At 48.4% G+C, this 19608-nt stretch overlaps 1 protein-coding gene across 1 annotated transcript in view; it reads left to right on the top strand.

The window, feature by feature from the left end:
* IFT172 (intraflagellar transport 172) overlaps positions 1–18980 on the top strand; it is an 87034-nt gene extending 68054 nt beyond the window's left edge. Inside the window, exons 38-48 of the mRNA XM_077489376.1 lie at positions 8352–8415; positions 8845–8931; positions 11282–11398; positions 12492–12602; positions 13035–13154; positions 15434–15529; positions 15884–15943; positions 16050–16148; positions 18304–18457; positions 18598–18689; positions 18763–18980. Of these exons, the coding sequence (XP_077345502.1) occupies positions 8352–8415; positions 8845–8931; positions 11282–11398; positions 12492–12602; positions 13035–13154; positions 15434–15529; positions 15884–15943; positions 16050–16148; positions 18304–18457; positions 18598–18689; positions 18763–18852 (1090 nt within the window). The 3' untranslated portion in view covers positions 18853–18980. The remainder of the gene's footprint in view (positions 1–8351; positions 8416–8844; positions 8932–11281; positions 11399–12491; positions 12603–13034; positions 13155–15433; positions 15530–15883; positions 15944–16049; positions 16149–18303; positions 18458–18597; positions 18690–18762) is intronic.
* Positions 18981–19608: the final 628 nt, after the last annotated feature.

The raw sequence follows: 19608 nt of genomic DNA on the forward strand, positions 1-19608 counted from the left end.
GCCAAGGTTCGTCATCACTGGTCTAGGCTATAAGAAGATTGCCAAGACCCTGAAACTGAGCTGCAACATGGTGGCCAAGACCATACAGCATTTTAACAGGACAGGTTCCACTCAGATCAGGCCTCGCCATGGTCAACGAAAGAAGTTGAGTGCACGTGCTCAGCGTCATATCCAGAGCTTGTCTTTGGGAAATAGACGTATGAGTGATGCCAGCATTGCTGCAGAGGTTGAAGGAGTGGGGAGTCAGACTGTCAGTGCTCAGACTATATGCCGTACACTGCATCAAATCGTCCCAGTAGGAAGCCTTTTCTAAAGATGATGCACAAGAAAGCACACAAACAGTTTGCTGAGGACAAGCAGACTAAGGACATGGATTACTGGAACCATGTCCTGTATTCTGATGAGACCAAGATAAACTTATTTGGTTCAGATGGTATGAAACATGTGTGGCGGCAACCAGGTGAGGAGTACAAAGACAAGTGTGTCTTGCCTACAGTCAAGCATGGTGGTGGAAGTGTCATGGTCTGGAGCTGCATGAGTGCTGCCGGCACTGGGGAGCTACAAATCATTGAGGGAACTATGAATGCCAACATGTACTGTGACATACTGAAGCAGAGCATGATCCCCTCCCTTTGGAGACTGGGCCACAGGGCAGTATTCCAACATGATAACGACCCCAAACACACCTCCAAGACGACCACTGCCTTGCTAAAGAAGCTGAGGGTAAAGGTGATGGTCTGACCAAGCATGTCTCCAGATCTAAACCCTATTGAGCATCTGTGGGACATCCTCAAATGAAAAGTGGAGGAGCGCAAGGTCTTTAACATCCATCAGCTCCGTGATGTTGTCATGGAGGAGTGGAAGAGGACTCCAGTGGCAACCTGTGAAGCTCTGGTGAACTCCATGCCCAAGAGGGTTAAGGAAGTGCTGGAAAATGGTGGCCACACAAAATATTGACACTTTGGGCCCAATTTAGACATTTTCACTTAGGGGTGTACTCAGTTTTGTTGCCAGCGGTATAGATATTAACCTCCTCGCGCCCGCCCTGTAGCCGAATGACGGTCGTAGAGCAGGCGCTTTCGTCCGGGAGACCGTCCCTGGACGTCCTGTTATTTACTTCCGCAATGCGCGCCGCCACGGGCGCGCATCGGGGAAGTTCTGTGTTTGCCGTGTCTCCCGGAGACAGGCAAACACAGATCGCTGTAAATGGCCAATCTCAGCAGCCGTTTACAGCGCGATCGGCGTGTCCAATGGGAGATGATCTCATATGTAAACATATGAGATCATCTCTCAGCGCCGCTCTCCCTCCTCACACAGACAGCGTGTGAGGAGGGAGAGATGAACGTCTGCAGCGGCCGTGAGTGTAAAAAAAAAAAAAAGTTAAAAAAAAGTGCCATCCTCCCCCAGTGCTACCTGCCCCCAGTGCTATCTGTCCCCAGTGCCACCTGTTGTCAGTGCCATTTGTCCCCAGTGCCATCTGTCATCAGTGCCACGTGTCATCAGTGACACATGGTGCCATCTGTCATCAGTGCCACATATTAGTGCCATCTGTCAGTGCCACGTATCAGTGCCATCTGTCAGTGCCACGTATCAGTGCCATTTGTCATCAGGGCCACCTGTTAGTGTCACGTGACATCTGTTGTCAGTGTCACATGTCATCAATGCCACTTATCAGTGCCATCTGTCATCAGTGTCATGCGTCATCGGTGCCACGTATTAGTGCCATCTGTCATCGGTGGCACGTATTAGTGCCACATGTCTTCAGTGCCACGTATTAGTGCCACGTGTCATCAGTGCCACGCATAAGTGCCATCTGTCATCAGTGCCACATATTAGTGTCATCTGTCATCAGTGCCACGTGTCATCAGTGCCACGTATAAGTGTCATCATTGCCACGTATCAGTGCAATCTGTCATCAGTGTCACGTGTCGCTGTCCTGGTGCTCCAGGGCCTTCAAAAGTGTAATAAATAGTTAACAAGTTAGATGTGTAATTTATGCTCCTAGAACACGTGATGGTGCTCCCTGCATGTTGGGCCTCTCTAAGTGGCCAGGCTGTGAAAAAGTCCCACACATGTGGTATTGTAATACTCAGGAGGAGTAGCAGAATTTTTTTGGGGGTGTCATTTGTGGTATACACATGCCATGTGAGAGAAATAACCTATTACAATGACAATTTTGTGGAAAAAAATAAAAAAAATGAAAAATCTTAATTTTGCAAAGAATTGTGGGAAAAAAATGACAACATCAAAAAGCTCACCATGCCTCTTACTAAATACCTTGGAATGTCTACTTTCCAAAAAGGGGTCATTTGGGGGGTATTTGTACTTTCCTGACTTGTTCGGGTCACAAGAAATGACTTAGGCCACCAGTACATCAGATGTGATCAATTTTGTGCGATTCGCACCACACCTTGTAGACTCTCTAACTTTCACAAATACCAAATAACATCCACTAATATGTTTTATTTTTTACCAAAGATATGTAGCAGTATAAATTGTGGCCAAAATTTATGAAGAAAAATTAATAATTTGCATAATTTTGTCACAGAAACAAAGAAATATGCGTTTTTTTTTCAAAATTTTCAGTCTTTTTTTCATTTATAGCGCAAAAAATAAAAACCCCAGAGGTGATCAAATACCACCAAAAGAAAGCTCTATTTGTGGGAAAAAAAGGACCAAAAATTTGGGTACAGTGTTGCATGACTGAGTAATTGTCATTCAAAGTGTGAGAGCACCGAAAGCTGAAAATTGGTCTGGGCAGGAGGGGGGTTTAAGTGCCCAGTAAGCAAGTGGTTAATGGCTGTGTGTTGAGTTATTTTGATTGGACAGCAAATTTACACTGTTATACAAGCTGTACACTCACTACTTTACATTGTACACAAGTGTCATTTCTTCAGTGCTGTCACATTAAAGGTAGAATAAAATATTTACACAAATGTGAGGGGTGTACTCACTTTTGTGAGGTACTGTATGTATTCATATATTGGTTACATCAATATGTACTATAAAATGTATGCAAAGTTAACTATTTTATTTAATATTGAGATATATATATATATATATATATATATATATATATATATATATATATATATATATATATATATATATATATATATATATATACACACACTATATTGCCAAAAGTATTGGGACACCTGCCTTTACACGCACATGAACCTAAGTGATATCCCAGTCTTAGTCCATAGGGTTCAATATTGAGTTGGCCCACAACTCAGCTCTACTAGGAAGTCTGTCCATAAGGTTTAGGAGTGTGTCTATGAAAATGTTTAACCATTCTTCTTAACACTCAGTCACTATAGAGTGATTTGGTAGAGCACTATTTGACATATAGGTAGCACCACTCGCCCCTTCACATCTTCTCCCTTTCTGTATTCTTCCAGAAGCACATTTGTGAGGTCAGGCACTGATGTGGATGAGAAGGCCTGGCTCAGAGTCTCCACTCTAATTCATTACAAAGGTGTTCTATCGGGTTGAGGGCAGGCCAGTCAAATTCCTCCACCCCAAACTCACTCATCCATGTCTTTATGGACCTTGCTTTGGTCCAAATCATTTGGTGGAGGGGGGATTATGGTGTGGGGTTGTTTTTCAGAGGTTGGGCTTGGCCCCTTAGTTCCAGTGAAGGGAACTCTTAAGGCATCGGCATACCAAGACATTTTGGACAATTTGATGCTCCCAACTTTGTGAGAACAGTTTGGGGATGTCTCCCTCCTGTTCCAACATGACTGCTCACCAGTACCCAGAGCAAGCTCCATAAAAACATGGATGAGCGAGTTTGGGGTAGAGGAACTTGACCGACCTGCACAGAGTCCTGACCTCAACCCGACAGAACACCTTTGGGATGAATTAGAGTGGAGGCTACGAGCCAGGTCTTCTCGTCTAACGTCAGTGCCTGACCTCACAAATGCACTTCTGGAAGAATGGTCAAACATTCACACAGAATTACATGAAAAGAAAGGGAGTGGGACTTAAAATGAGGTGAAAAGCATGCCATTGACATATAATAAATACATTTGATATACCATATGTATACACAAATAGAATAACACCACATAGACACACTCCTAAACCTTGTGGACAGACTTCCTAGTAGAGCTGAAGCTGTTATAGCTGCAAAGGGTGGGCCAACTCAATACTGAACCCTACGGACTAAGACTGGGATGCCATTAAAGTTCAAAGTTTGTGCATGTAAAGGTAGGCGTCTTAAGACTTTTGGCAATATATCGCGTGCGTGCGTATGTATGTGTGTGTGTGTGTGTGTGTGTATATATATATCACACATAATTTTCTCTTATTGAAATATATTTCAAAGGTTAGTTATTATGCAGGCAGACCTTTTTGACCCTGTTGAACGACGTAATGTAGATAGCTTTCCCATGTTTACTTTAAAACCTCAAATCTGGTTCCTATGCAGAGCTGCACCAGATTTTGAACGCTCCAGTTTAGTAAATGCCCCCCAATGTCACCCCCAGACCCACATTTTAGAATTCTACTGCCTTACGAGTCTCTGGTCTTTGGTTTCATGTCAGAGGTCATGAACATTGTGGTGTAATAACAGCTGTTCACCTGTATTCTAAAGTTTCCTTATATGACATCCCTCTGGTAGATGGCTCAAGGTCACTGCTGTCATCGAAAATCCAGAGACCTACACCCCAAACTTCTGTAATCCTGGATATCTCTGGTAGCTCTGTGAACATCCAGAGACCTACACCCCAAACTTCTGTAATCCTGGATATCTCTGGTAGCTCTGTGAATATCCAGAGACCTACACCCCAAACTTCTGTAATCCTGGATATCTCTGGTAGATGACCCAAAGTCACCAATCTCAGTAAATATCCAGAGACCTACACCCCAAACTTCTGTAATCCTGGATATCTCTGGTAGCTCTGTGAATATCCAGAGACCTACACCCCAAACTTCTGTAATTCTGGATATCTCTGGTTGATGACCCAAAGTCACCAATCTCCGTGAATATCCAGAGACCTACACCCCAAACTTCTGTAATCCTGGATATCTCTGGTAGCTCTGTGAATATCCAGAGACCTACACCCCAAACTTCTGTAATCCTGGATATCTCTGGTAGATGACCCAAAATCACCAATCTCGGTGAATATCCAGAGACCTACACCCCAAACTTCTGTAATCCTGGATATCTCTGGTAGATGACCCAAATTCACCAATCTCCGTGAATATCCAGAGACCTACATCCCAAACTTCTGTAATCCTGGATATCTCTGGTAGCTCTGTGAATATCCAGAGACCTACACCCCAAACTTCTGTAATCCTGGATATCTCTGGTAGATGACCCAAAATCACCAATCTCGGTGAATATCCAGAGACCTACACCCCAAACTTCTGTAATCCTGGATATCTCTGGTAGATGACCCAAATTCACCAATCTCCGTGAATATCCAGAGACCTACATCCCAAACTTCTGTAATCCTGGATATCTCTGGTAGCTCTGTGAATATCCAGAGACCTACACCCCAAACTTCTGTAATCCTGGATATCTCTGGTAGATGACCCAAAGTCACCAATCTCCGTGAATATCCAGAGACCTACACCCCAAACTTCTGTAATCCTGGATATCTCTGGTAGATGACCCAAAGTCACCAATCTCCGGGAATATCCAGAGACCTACATCCCAAACTTCTGTAATCCTGGATATCTCTGGTAGCTCTGTGAATATCCAGAGACCTACACCCCAAACTTCTGTAATCCTGGATATCTCTGGTAGATGACCCAAAGTCACCAATCTCCGTGAATATCCAGAGACCTACACCCCAAACTTCTGTAATCCTGGATATCTCTGGTAGATGACCCAAAGTCACCAATCTCCGGGAATATCCAGAGACCTACATCCCAAACTTCTGTAATCCTGGATATCTCTGGTAGCTCTGTGAATATCCAGAGACCTACACCCCAAACTTCTGTAATCCTGGATATCTCTGGTAGATGACCCAAAGTCACCAATCTCCGTGAATATCCAGAGACCTACACCCCAAACTTCTGTAATCCTAGATATCTCTGGTAGCTCTGTGAATATCCAGAGACCTACACCCCAAACTTCTGTAATTCTGGATATCTCTGGTAGATGACCCAAAGTCACCAATCTCTGTGAATATCCAGAGACCTACACCCCAAACTTCTGTAATCCTAGATATCTCTGGTAGCTCTGTGAATATCCAGAGACCTACACCCCAAACTTCTGTAATTCTGGATATCTCTGGTAGATGACCCAAAGTCACCAATCTCGGTGAATATCCAGAGACCTACACCCCAAACTTCTGTAATCCTGGATATCTCTGGTAGATGACCCAAAGTCACCAATCTACGTGAATATCCAGAGACCTACACCCCAAACTTCTGTAATCCTGGATATCTCTGGTAGATGACCCAAAGTCACCAATCTACGTGAATATCCAGAGACCTACACCCCAAACTTCTGTAATCCTGGATATCTCTGGTAGCTCTGTGAATATCCAGAGACCTACACCCCAAACTTCTGTAATCCTGGATATCTCTGGTAGATGACCCAAAGTCACCAATCTCCGTGAATATCCATAGACCTACATCCCAAACTTCTGTAATCCTGGATATCTCTAGTATCTCCGTGAATATACAGAGACCTACACCCCAAACTTCTGTAATCCTGGATATCTCTGGTAGATGACCCAAAGTCACCAATCTCCGTGAATATACAGAGACCTACACCCCAAACTTCTGTAATCCTGGATATCTCTGGTAGATGACCCAAAGTCACCAATCTCCGTGAATATCCAGAGACCTACACCCCAAACTTCTGTAATCCTGGATATCTCTGGTAGATGACCCAAAGTCACCAATCTCCGTGAATATCCAGAGACCTACACCCCAAACTTCTGTAATCCTGGATATCTCTGGTAGATGACCCAAAGTCACCAATCTCCGTGAATATCCAGAGACCTACACCCCAAACTTCTGTAATCCTGGATATCTCTGGTAGCTCTGTGAATATCCAGAGACCTACACCCCAAACTTCTGTAATCCTGGATATCTCTGGTAGATGACCCAAAGTCACCAATCTCCGTGAATATCCAGAGACCTACACCCCAAACTTCTGTAATCCTGGATATCTCTGGTAGATGACCCAAAGTCACCAATCTCTGTGAATATCCAGAGACCTACACCCCAAACTTCTGTAATCCTAGATATCTCTGGTAGCTCTGTGAATATCCAGAGACCTACACCCCAAACTTCTGTAATTCTGGATATCTCTGGTAGATGACCCAAAGTCACCAATCTCCGTGAATATACAGAGACCTACACCCCAAACTTCTGTAATCCTGGATATCTCTGGTAGATGACCCAAAGTCACCAATCTCCGTGAATATCCAGAGACCTACACCCCAAACTTCTGTAATCCTGGATATCTCTGGTAGATGACCCAAAGTCACCAATCTCCGTGAATATACAGAGACCTATACCCCAAACTTCTGTAATTTTGGATATCTCTGGTAGATGACCCAAAGTCACCAATCTCCGTGAATATCCAGAGACCTACACCCCAAACTTCTGTAATTCTTTTATATTTAGGGCAGTGGTTGTCAACTTTATGAGCTATATGGGGCCACCAATGCAGCCCCTGACATCACCAAAGGGCCACACATAATGTTCAATATATGTAATGCCTGAGAGGACTGTCAGAAACTACAGACCTAATAGAGGAATTGAGGGTTAGAGATTGTGGACAGGCTACAATTGTTGGCTGGGGATATGCTACAGAAGACAATATGAAACTGGAAACAGATTACTGAGGTCTGAGGGCCGCACGTCATATACCAAATAGCCGAATGCAACCCTTGGGTCACAGGTTGGACACCAGGGATTTAGTAGATGCCCGCAAGTCAGAGGTCACCACGGTCATGTAAAAAGAGCCCTACACTTTCATCCCAGGGTTCTGCAGTCTTACATGTTCATGGAAGGTGACCCGAGGTTACCACCATTTGTGTAATTCAGGGTTCACCTGTCCTACATCATCATTTTGGAAGTTGGCCTCTAGTCAATGGTCACCAAAACCATGTAATACCAGCCCCTTTTCTTCATCCCGGGGCTACAGCTCTTTAACATTATCCTAGGTTCTTGATTTGATAACAGTCCCTATCGCCATCCCGGAGGTCCACTTTTCTGCCCTTTTTATCCTCCTGCACTCAGCTCTGGGGTGGCCACTGTTCTGTGATTACCATCCCCAGCAAAGTGGGCCTAAAGGGACTCTCCTATAACTTGGTACTCTCAAATATACAGCCTGAGGTCTGGTGTCAATGTGTCACACACTCTCCTCCTTATTTTAGGTATGAGCAGTATGTGAATGACAGATACAAGGACCATCTGAAGAATCAGGGAAAAGTAGATTCGGTGAGATGATGTTGATGTTTCTGCCACTAATCATATAATTACTATTCCGCCACCATCACATATTTCTCTGATAGCCTGTGCTCATATTATTCCAACATGGCTGCCTCTATTGCAGCAAATCATAAAAGTACTTCCCTTACTTCATCTGGCAATGCCCCTTTATCCTAATCTACTCATCCTCCTGTCACTATCTGCTGTACGGCACCCATGCAAACTCCCCGTACCCCCATTATAATGCCCCTCTATTGCAGTTTGCCGCTCACCTTCATTCCCCTTGAGCTGTGCAACCCACATCTAAACTCCCCATACCCCCTAATATTACTCCTCTATATTAATCTGCCTATCTTTCCTCACTATCCCCTGCAAGGTGTACAGCCACCATTTTTACTCCCCTTACCCCCTAATACTGATCTCTCTGTTATTCCGCAGTTGGTTGGAGTTGATGTCGTGGCTGGTCTTGATATGTACGCAGAGCGCGGACAATGGGAGAGGTGTATAGAGATAGCGGCTAAACAGGTAAGAAAAATAATACACAGGAAGACTCTAGGACTATGTATAGATGGGAAGACTCAGGGTCTGTCTATGGTGGTGAAGACCCTGGGGCAGTGTATGGATGGGGAAGACGCGGGCGCAATGCGCCATTGTTGGTGTCAGTGGGAACAATAGTACCTTTTCATTGGTGTTAGTGGGGAAGATAGTAAACCATTGTTGGTGTCAGTGGGAAAAATAGTGCTCCATTGTTGGTGTCAGTGGGAGAAATAGTGACCTATTCCCGGGGACTGTGTGTGTGTGGACGTCGAAGACCCGGGGACTGTGTGTGTGTGGACGTCGAAGACCCGGGGACTGTGTGTGTGTGGACGTTGAAGACCCGGGGACTGTGTGTGTGGAAGTTGAAGACCCTGGGTCTGTGTGTGTGGACGTTGAAGACCCTGGGTCTGTGTGTATGGATGTTGAAGACCCGGGGACTGTGTGTGTGGACGTTGAAGACCCGGGGACTGTGTGTGTGGACATTGAAGACCCTGGGTCTGTGTGTGTGGACGTTGAAGACCCTGGGTCTGTGTGTGTGGACGTTGAAGACCCTGGGTCTGTGTGTGTGGACGTTGAAGACCCTGGGTCTGTGTGTGTGGACGTTGAAGACCCTGGGTCTGTGTATGTGAACGTTGAAGACCCTGGGTCTGTGTGTGTGAACGTTGAAGACCCTGGGTCTGTGTGTGTGAACGTTGAAGACCCGGGGATTGTGTGTGTGGACGTTGAAGACCCGGGGACTGTGTGTGTGTGTGTGGACGTTGAAGACCCGGGGACTGTGTGTGTGGACGTTGAAGACCCGGGGACTGTGTGTGTGGACGTTGAAGACCCGGGGACTGTGTGTGTGTGGACGTTGAAGACCCGGGGACTGTGTGTGTGTGGACGTTGAAGACCCGGGGACTGTGTGTGTGTGGACGTTGAAGACCCGGAGACTGTGTGTGTGGACGTTGAAGACTCTGGGTCTGTGTGTGTGGACATTGAAGACCCGGAGACTGTGTGTGTGGACGTTGAAGACCCGGAGACTGTGTGTGTGGACGTTGAAGACCCGGGGACTGTGTGTGTGTGGACGTTGAAGACCCGGGAACTGTGTGTGTGGACGTTGAAGACCCGGGGACTGTGTGTGTGGACATCGAAGACCCGGGGACTGTGTGTGTGTGGACATCGAAGACCCGGGGACTGTGTGTGTGTGGACGTCGAAGACCCGGGGACTGTGTGTGTGGACGTTGAAGACCCAGGGACTGTGTGTGTGTGTGTGTGTGTGTGTGTGTGTGTGGACGTTGAAGACTCTGGGTCTGTGTGTGTGTGGACGTTGAAGACTCTGGGTCTGTGTGTGTGTGGACGTTGAAGACCCGGGGACTGTGTGTGTGTGGACGTCGAAGACCCGGGGACTGTGTGTGTGTGTGTGGACGTTGAAGACCCTGGGTCTGTGTGTGTGTGGACGTTGAAGACCCTGGGTCTGTGTGTGTGGACGTTGAAGGCCCGGGCACTGTGTGTGTGGACATTGAAGACCCTGGGTCTGTGTGTGTGTGGACGTTGAAGACCCTGGGTCTGTGTGTGTGGACGTTGAAGACCCTGGGTCTGTGTGTGTGGACGTTGAAGACCCTGGGTCTGTGTGTGTGGACGTTGAAGACCCTGGGTCTGTGTGTGTGGACGTTGAAGACCCTGGGTCTGTGTGTGTGGACGTTGAAGACCCTGGGTCTGTGTGTGTGTGGACGTTGAAGACCCGGGGACTGTGTGTGTGGACGTTGAAGACCCGGGGACTGTGTGTGTGGACGTTGAAGACCCGGGGACTGTGTGTGTGGACGTTGAAGACCCGGGGACTGTGTGTGTGGACGTTGAAGACCCGGGGACTGTGTGTGTGGACGTTGAAGACTCTGGGTCTGTGTGTGTGGACATTGAAGACCCGGGGACTGTGTGTGTGGACATTGAAGACCCGGGGACTGTGTGTGTGTGGACGTTGAAGACCCTGGGTCTGTGTGTGTGGACGTTGAAGACCTGGGGACAGTGTGTGGATGGGAAGACTCAAGGACCATGTATGGATGGGAGGAATGGGGACTGTTTATTGATCTACATTTGTGTGTGTTCACATCAGCCCATGAGGGTATGTGTGTCAGGGATCCATGTGGGTCAGTCACTGAGAGAAGTTCAAATGTATAGTCCAACAGGTTTTGCTAGTCCCTTTACACATCTTCCTGTAAAGAGTATTAGGACTGGCTGCAGCTACTGTACAAACCGATGTCTCCTCTGATGGAACAATTACTAAGAAATCCATCCCCTGTTGTTCTGTCAGAGGTCTCTGCTGTATAGGAACATCACCTGACCCCATGTATTTCTCTTGCAGAATTATAAAGTCCTGCACAAGTACGTGGCCCTTTTTGCCACTCACCTCATCAAAGAAGGCAGCTGGGAGAAGGCCTTGTCCCTCTATGTCCAGCACGGAACTCCAGCCTTCCCTCAGGTAATTCCATTTTTACTTCCTCCACATTGCTCACATTGTATGTGTTGTATTTTATGTGATTTTCTAGGGGGCCTGGTTTTTTTTTCTTATATACACCGATCAGCCATAACATTCTGACCACCCACCATAACCCGTCAAGGCATGGACTCCACTAGACCTCTGAAGGTATGCTGTGTTAGCTGGCACCAAGCTGTTGGTAGCAAATTCTTTAAGTCCTGTAAGTTGTGAGGTGGGGCTTTCATGGATCAGACTTGCGTTTTCCTGCACATTCCACATTTTGAAAGCCAAGTCAACACCTCAAACCTGTTGTGTTTCTCAAACCATTGTGGAATTCATCAGACCAGGCCACCTTCTTTATTTGAAGGCCAGGTCAACACTTCAAATGTGTTGTGTTCCTTAAACCATTGTGGAAATCGTCACACCAGGCCACCTTCTCCATTGCTCTGTGGTCCGGTTCTGATACTCAAGTGCCCATTGTAGGTGCATTGTGTGTTCTGACGCCTTTCTATCAGAACCAGCATTCACTTTTTCAGCAACTTGAGCTCCAGTAGCTCCTCTATTGATTTGACTACATGGGGCGGTCCTCCCCACCTCCATCAATAAGCCCTGGCCACTTATGACCCTGTCACTGGTTTTCCTTCCTTGGACCAACTTTGGTAAGTCCTGACCACTGCAGACCAGAAACGTCCCACAAGAGCTGCAGTTTTGGAGTTGCTCTGACCCAGTCGTCCAGCCATTACAATTTGGCTCTTGTCAGTCACTTAAATCCTTACTTGTCCATTTTTTCTGCTTTCAAAACATTAACTTTAAGGACAGCATGTTCACTTGCTGCCTAATATATCCACCCACTTTTCAGATGCCATTGTAATGAGATAATGTCATTCACGTTCTAGCAGGGCAGGGGGGCGGTGAATCTTAACTGGCTCCAATGGCCCTACCCAACCCTTCTGTGCCAGTGATGTCTCATTATGTTGGCGCAGTATCGGCCCACTTGGGAAGGAGCTGTAAAGAAGTATAAATCTGACTCGAAATACAGCATTTGTGTATTCTGTAATGTATATAGGTTGAGCGTGATTGTTTCTTGCATTCACAGAATTTCAACATTTACAAGCGGATCTTCGTAGAGATGGTGAATGCGGAGGGCATGAACAGTGCGGAGGTTTACCACACCTGGGCGAACCTGCGGGGTCTGCTCTACTCCCTGGTGAGAGCTCCAGTGCAGTCTTTGTAGCGATGACAATATCTCTGGATGGTGGCACAGAGAAATGCTCATAGTTCAGTAAACAGGGGGACCAGTGACCGCAGACTGGGAGGAGGTCCAGTGACCGCAGACTGGGAGGAGGTCCAGTGACCGCAGACTGGGAGGAGGTCCAGTGACCGCAGACTGGGAGGAGGTCCAGTGACCGCAGACTGGGAGGAGGTCCAGTGACCGCAGACTGGGAGGAGGTCCAGTGACTGTGACTGGGAGGCGATACTGTGACTGGGAGGGAGGTCCAGTGACTGGGAGGGAGGTCCAATGACCGCAGACTGGGAGGAATTCCAGTGACCGCAGACTGGGAGGAGTTCCAGTGACCGCAGACTGGGGAAAATTGGGTATCTAATCTGGGGTGATAATGATGCTTAATCTGTTTGGCAGTGTGAGAACCTGGTCAAATCCAGTGAGGTGAACTCTCCAGCACACCAAGAGTTTGAGCTTATGATGCTGATTGCTCACTATTATGCCACACGTTCTGCATCACAGGGGGTGCAATCTCTGGTGAGTATGGGCACAAGTACTGTGCACGTCCTTTACTGATCTTACTGTCTCATCTATGTCCTCTCTGATATAGTTCTGCTATTCTACGATCTCTAAGCTTTTCTTTTGTTCCCTTTTTATCTCATATTCTCTTGCGTTCCTTGTCCACTCTTCTCACACCTTAGCGCTCATATAGAACATTTTTTGTACAAAGTTTAGGAGAGTTTTACGTTTTTTCTGCCAGTAAGCTCCAATCAGAAACGTGAACCATAAGGTTTTTTTTTTCCTGCCTCAAAATTTGCCTCTAAATGTCCTAATGTGCATGGACACATAGGATAACATTTAGTTGCTTCTAAAAGCAAAACTCGTGTAGAAGCAGTGATTTTTAAGCCAGGGTGCATGGAGCCTTACACATTCACTTTCTATTTCATTCTTTTATCAGTAATTCCTTCTCCTTTCCTCCTTGCCACCCTGTCTCTCTTCCTCAATCATCTTGTATTGTCTTGCCTCATCATCTGCTGCCCCACCTCTCACCCTCATGTCCTCTATTGCCCTGTATCCTCCCATCTGCCCATTTTTATCCTCTCCTTCGGCACCCCATCTCCATCCCTCTCATCCCCCGTCGCCTTATCTGTCTCCCTCTTCTCAGTTGCCCCATCTTCCCAGTTGCTCTCCCTGTCTTTTTATTTCTTTCCCTCTTTTCCTATGTCTCCCTCTTCTCCTCTTCTGTTGCGCCATCTCTCTTCCTATTCTCTGTCTCCCCCTCTTTCTCCCTCTCTTCCTCCTCTGTTGTCCCATTTTTATCCCTCTCCTACTCTTCTACCACGCCCCCTCCTTCCTCTCCTCCTCTGTCACCTCATTTGTCTCCTGTTTGTCCTCTGTGACCCCATTCTGCTCCTTCCTGGTCACCCTATTCTATCTCTTCCTCTCTGTCTCATCATCGCTCTCTCCCTCTCCTTCTCTGCCACTACACCCTTCTCCCCTACCTCCCCTGTTTCTCACTCTCCCTCTCCTTCTCTGCCACTACACCCTTATCCCCTACCTCCCCTGTTTCTCTCTCTCTCTCTCTCTCTCTCTCTCTCTCTCTCTCTCCCTCTCCTCTTCTGTCGTCTTGTCTCTCTCCCTCTCCTCTTCTGCTGCCTCATCCCTCTCCTCTGCCGCCTCGTCTCTCCCCTTCTCTGCCGCCTCGTCTCTCCCCTTCTCTGCCGCCTCGTCTCTCCCCTTCTCTGCCGCCTCGTCTCTCCCCTTCTCTGCCGCCTCGTCTCTCCCCTTCTCTGCCGCCTCGTCTCTCCCCTTCTCTGCCGCCTGTATCTCTCTCCTCTGCCGCCTTTATCTCTCTCCTCTGCCGCCTTTATCTCTCTCCTCTGCCGCCTTTATCTCTCTCCTCTGCCACCTTTTCTCTCTCCCCCGCCGTCTTTTCTCTCTCCCCCGCCGTCTTTTCTCTCTCCCCCGCCGTCTTTTCTCTCTCCCCCGCCGTCTTTTCTCTCTCCCTCGCCGTCTTTTCTCTCTCCCCCTCGCCGTCTTTTCTCTCTCCCCCTCGCCGTCTTTTCTCTCTCCCCCTCGCCGTCTTTTCTCTCTCCCCCTCGCCGTCTTTTCTCTCTCCCCCTCGCCGTCTTTTCTCTCTCCCCCTCGCCGTCTTTTCTCTCTCCCCCTCGCCGTCTTTTCTCTCTCCCCCGCCGACTTATCTCTCTCCTCCTCCACGGCCTTATCTCTCTCCGCCGGCTTATCTCTCTCCACTTTTGCCGGCTTATCTCTCTCCACCTCCGCTGCCTTAACACTCTCCTTCTCTGATGCCTTATCTCTCTCCTTCCCTGCCGCCTTTTCTCTCTCCTCCGTCGGCTTATCTCTCTCCACCTCCGCCGCCTTATTGATCTCCTTCACTGCCGCCTTATTGGTCTCTCACTCTCCTCTTCTGTCGACTCGCGTCTCTCACTCTCCTCTTCTGTCGCCTCGCGTCTCTCTCCCTCTCCTATTCTGTCGCCTCGCGTCTCTCTCCCTCTCCTATTCTGTCGCCTCGCGTCTCTCTCCCTCTCCTATTCTGTTGCCTCATCTCTCTCCCCCTCCTCTTCTGTTGCCTCGTCTCTCTCCCCCTCCTCAGTCACGTCTCGTCTCTCTCCTCTACCGACTGCTCTTTCTCCCTCTCCTGCATCTCCATTCATCGCCTCGTTTCTCTCCCTCTCCTCCCTTGTCTCACCTTGTCTCTCTCCCTTTAACCCTTAGCATTGGTCCTTTCTCTAGACCTGCACCTGTCTCATTGTCTCCTCATGGACCACTGACACTGATGACAATTTCTTTTACAGGATGTGATAGCTGCTAAACTCTGCATCTCGCTCCTGCGTCACACCGACCTGCTCCCTGCAGACAAAGCTTTCTATGAGGCTGGAATGGCTGCCAAGGTAATATGTGTTATAAATCATCTGAGAGTGGTGGGGGACATCACATGACACAAACATTAATGGAACCCTCCTACAGATAACGTGGGATTGGTTTGTATGATACTTTTATGGCCAATGGTAACATAAACAGCAATGGACTACCTTAGAAGGGGAAGGGGGGTTCATTTCTGATCCCACAAACACAATCTCTATAGATCATCTTTCAGTAAAGTTAAATTTATTACAGCAGGAATACTAGCCCAGGATCTTGTGTTTTATCTCCATTTTCTGAATATGTTTGGTGCTTTTGTAGCTGCGGTCTGACATTAAGTGGTGCTGAGCTTGCTGTGAGCTGCCTCTGTGTTGTTTTTCCAGGGAATGGGCTGGCAGAGCGCGGCCTTCATCTTCCTGAACAGATTCCTCGACCTGGTAGATGTGAGTATTCGAAAGATGAGGTGATATGCTGGGGAAACATCTCTCCCAGCTATGAGTAGATAAATGTCCACCATTTGTATTTCCTAAATCGTTTCATCATCTCCAGGCAATTGAGGAAGGAAATCTGGACGCCTTGGACCACTCAGATTTTCAAAACACAGACATTCCATTTGAGGTCCCGCTCCCTGCTAAACAGCACGTTCCGGTGAGTAGAGGATATCATGTGAAACCCCTTTTCTTCGCAATCCTTTTACTAATTATTGTATGATACTGACCTACCACTCTACAATGCCCTTCCTTTTCCTATACCGCTCCCTCCTCCCCCACTGTCTGCGCTCTACCGCTCCCTCCTCCCCCACTGTCTGCGCTCTACCGCTCCCTCCTCCCCTCACTGTCTGCGCTCTACCGCTCCCTCCTCCCCCACTGTCTGCGCTCTACCGCTCCCCCCCCCCCCACTGTCTACGCTCTACCGCTCCCTCCTCCCCCACTGTCTACGCTCTACCGCTCCCTCCTCCCCCACTGTCTGCGCTCTACCGCTCCCTCCTCCCCACACTGTCTACACTCTACCGCTCCCTCCTCCCCTCACTGTCTGCGCTCTACCGCTCCCTCCTCCCCTCACGTCTACGCTCTACCGCTCCCTCCTCCCCCACTGTCTGTGCTCTACCGCTCCCTCCTCCCCACACTGTCTACACTCTACCGCTCCCTCCTCCCCTCACTGTCTGCGCTCTACCGCTCCCTCCTCCCCTCATGTCTACGCTCTACCGCTCCCTCCTCCCCCACTGTCTGCGCTCTACCGCTCCCTCCCCCCCCCCACTGTCTACGCTCTACCGCTCCCTCCTCCCCCACTGTCTACACTCTACCGCTCCCTCCTCCCCTCACTGTCTGCGCTCTACCGCTCCCTCCTCCCCTCACGTCTACGCTCTACCGCTCCCTCCTCCCCCACTGTCTGCGCTCTACCGCTCCCTCCTCCCCAACTGTCTGCGCTCTACCGCTCCCTCTTCCCCCACTGTCTACGCTCTACCGCTCCCTCCTCCCCCACTGTCTGCGCTCTACCGCTCCCTCCTCCCCAACTGTCTGCGCTCTACCGCTCCCTCCTCCCCCCACTGTCTACGCTCTACCGCTCCCTCTTCCCCCACTGTCTGCGCTCTACCGCTCCCTCCTTCCCCCACTGTCTACGCTCTACCGCTCCCTCCTCCCCCACTGTCTGCGCTCTACCGCTCCCTCCTCCCCCACTGTCTGCGCTCTACCGCTCCCTCCTCCCCCCACTGTCTACGCTCTACCGCTCCCTCTTCCCCCACTGTCTACGCTCTACCGCTCCCTCCTCCCCCACTGTCTGCGCTCTACCGATCCCTCCTCCCCCACTGTCTGCGCTCTACCGATCCCTCCTCCCCCACTGTCTGCGCTCTACCGCTCCCTCCTCCCCCGCTGTCTACGCTCTACCGCTCCCTCCTCCCCCACTGTCTGCGCTCTACCGATCCCTCCTCCCCCACTGTCTGCGCTCTACCGCTCCCTCCTCCCCCACTGTCTACACTCTACCGCTCCCTCCTCCCCCCACTGTCTGCGTTCTACTGCTCCCTCCTCCCCCCACTGTCTGCGTTCTACTGCTCCCTCCTCCCCCCACTGTCTGCGTTCTACTGCTCCCTCCTCCCCCCACTGTCTGCGTTCTACTGCTCCCTCCTCCCCCCACTGTCTCCTCCACACTGCCTGTGCTCTACTGCTCTCTTTTCCCCCCACTGTCTGCGTTCTACTGCTCTCTCTCTCTCTCCACATTGTTTGCTCCCCACTATCTGCACTCTACCCCTCCCTCTGTGCTCTACTATTCCCTCATCCTTATGATTTGTGCTTGCTCTTCCCCTCTATGCATTTTACTGCTCTTTCATCCCCACTGCCTGCACTCTATTGCTCTCTCTCTCCTCCATTGTCTCCTCCCTGCATTCTGTGCTTTACCCCGCCTTCCTTCCCACCATCTGTGCTCTACCCGCCTCCCCTCCATCTACCCTCTTTCAACTGCACTCTACAGCTCCCTCTTCCCCACTTCTACCACTTTCTTTTCCCTATTGTCTCCTCCCCACTGTTTGCACTCTACTGCTCCCTCCTCCCCACTTTTTGCACTGCGCTCTTGCCCACTGTCTTCCTCCCTCTTTCTGCACTCTACCCCTCCCTCCTCCATTCTGTGTACACTGTACCCCTCTCTCTTCCCCATTATCTGTGCATTAACACTCCCTCTTTCCCACTGTCTGCACACTACCACTGTCTCCGATCTGCTGCTCTGTTGCACACAGTCTCCCTTCCTCTTTCTGTGCTGTACTCCTCCGTCTGCAGTTTACAGCTTGTATTACTTGGTGTTTCTCCTCTGCCAGGCGGATAAGCGGGAGGAGGTTAAGGAGTGGGTGTTGGCAGTGTCCATGGATCAAAAAGTGGAGCAGACTCTTCCAATGGATGAACGAGGCACCTTTGAAGGGTCGCTTGAAGCCACAAACAGTGGAATCCATTCTCTGCCATGTCTGATCACCGGTGAGATCTCTATTATTGTATATTGTGACCTCTTACTATCGGAATAACAGCGGGTGATCAGGAAGCAGTTAGATGACCCCTTGTAGGGGTCATCATATAATCCTTCAGAGTTTAATATTTATTTGTTTGGCTGTCTGCAGGGTATCCAGTCCTGAGGAATAAGGTGGAATTTAAACAGCCGGGAAAAGCCGCCAACAAGGAAGACTGGAATAAATTCCTCATGGCCATTAAGGTGATTTCCCCGCCCTTACCTGCTCTTTCACCCTTTAGATCTGCCCCACTTATCCTTTCTATTCTGCTTCCAGACCAGCCACAGCCCCGAGTGTCAGGACGTCTTGAGGTTCATCAGTCAGTGGTGCGGAGGTCTCCCAAACACCAGCTTCTCTTTCCAATGACCAACCCTGAGTTCTCCTGATCTGCACAATGATGTCTGAATGTTTTTAAAGAATATATATATTGATTGTACATATTTATATTTGTTATTATGGACACGACTAAAGAAAATAAAAATATATAATATTGATTTGAATATTGTCATTTTTTTCCCAGCCAGACGGTGGAGCTCTCTGCTCCTTTACACATATTTTTTGCTGTCTCCTTACCTCCTGTAGCAAAAGCTTTCTTGTGTAGAGCGCAAGTCTAAGTTTACACGTTGCCTTTAGTGGATGGTTCCACCCAAATTTTCAGTCTAATAAAGACGGCCTCTTCTGTGCTGTCTCAAAATCCGTTGTGTGTTAGCTATTTAATTGTATTTGTAAAGCAAAGATTCTAATTATATGGTTAAAAAACAGTTTAAAAACATATAAACAAAGCAAACTTTGCTGCTGCTCCCTCCATTCGTACTTCCAAGTATGAAGAAATATGTGACTTGCTCCATGTGAGGTTACATAGTTACATAGTAGGTGAGGTTGAAAAAAGACACAAGTCCATTAAGTCTAACCATAACTAATATCACACAATGTGTGTGACTATATGTCAGTATTACATTGTATATTCCTGTATGTTGCGGTCAATCAGGTGCTTATCGAATAGTTTCTTGAAACTATCGATGACCACCGCCTGTGGAAGGGAATTCCACATCCTTGCCGCTCTTACAATAAAGAACCCTCTACGTAGTTTAAGGTTAAACCTCTTTTCTTCTATTTTTAATG

This window comes from Lithobates pipiens, unplaced genomic scaffold (genome assembly GCF_037356315.1).
Source record: "Lithobates pipiens isolate NorthernLeopardFrog02 unplaced genomic scaffold, aLitPip1_a1.2 Scaffold_18, whole genome shotgun sequence".
NCBI lineage: Eukaryota > Metazoa > Chordata > Amphibia > Anura > Ranidae > Lithobates > Lithobates pipiens.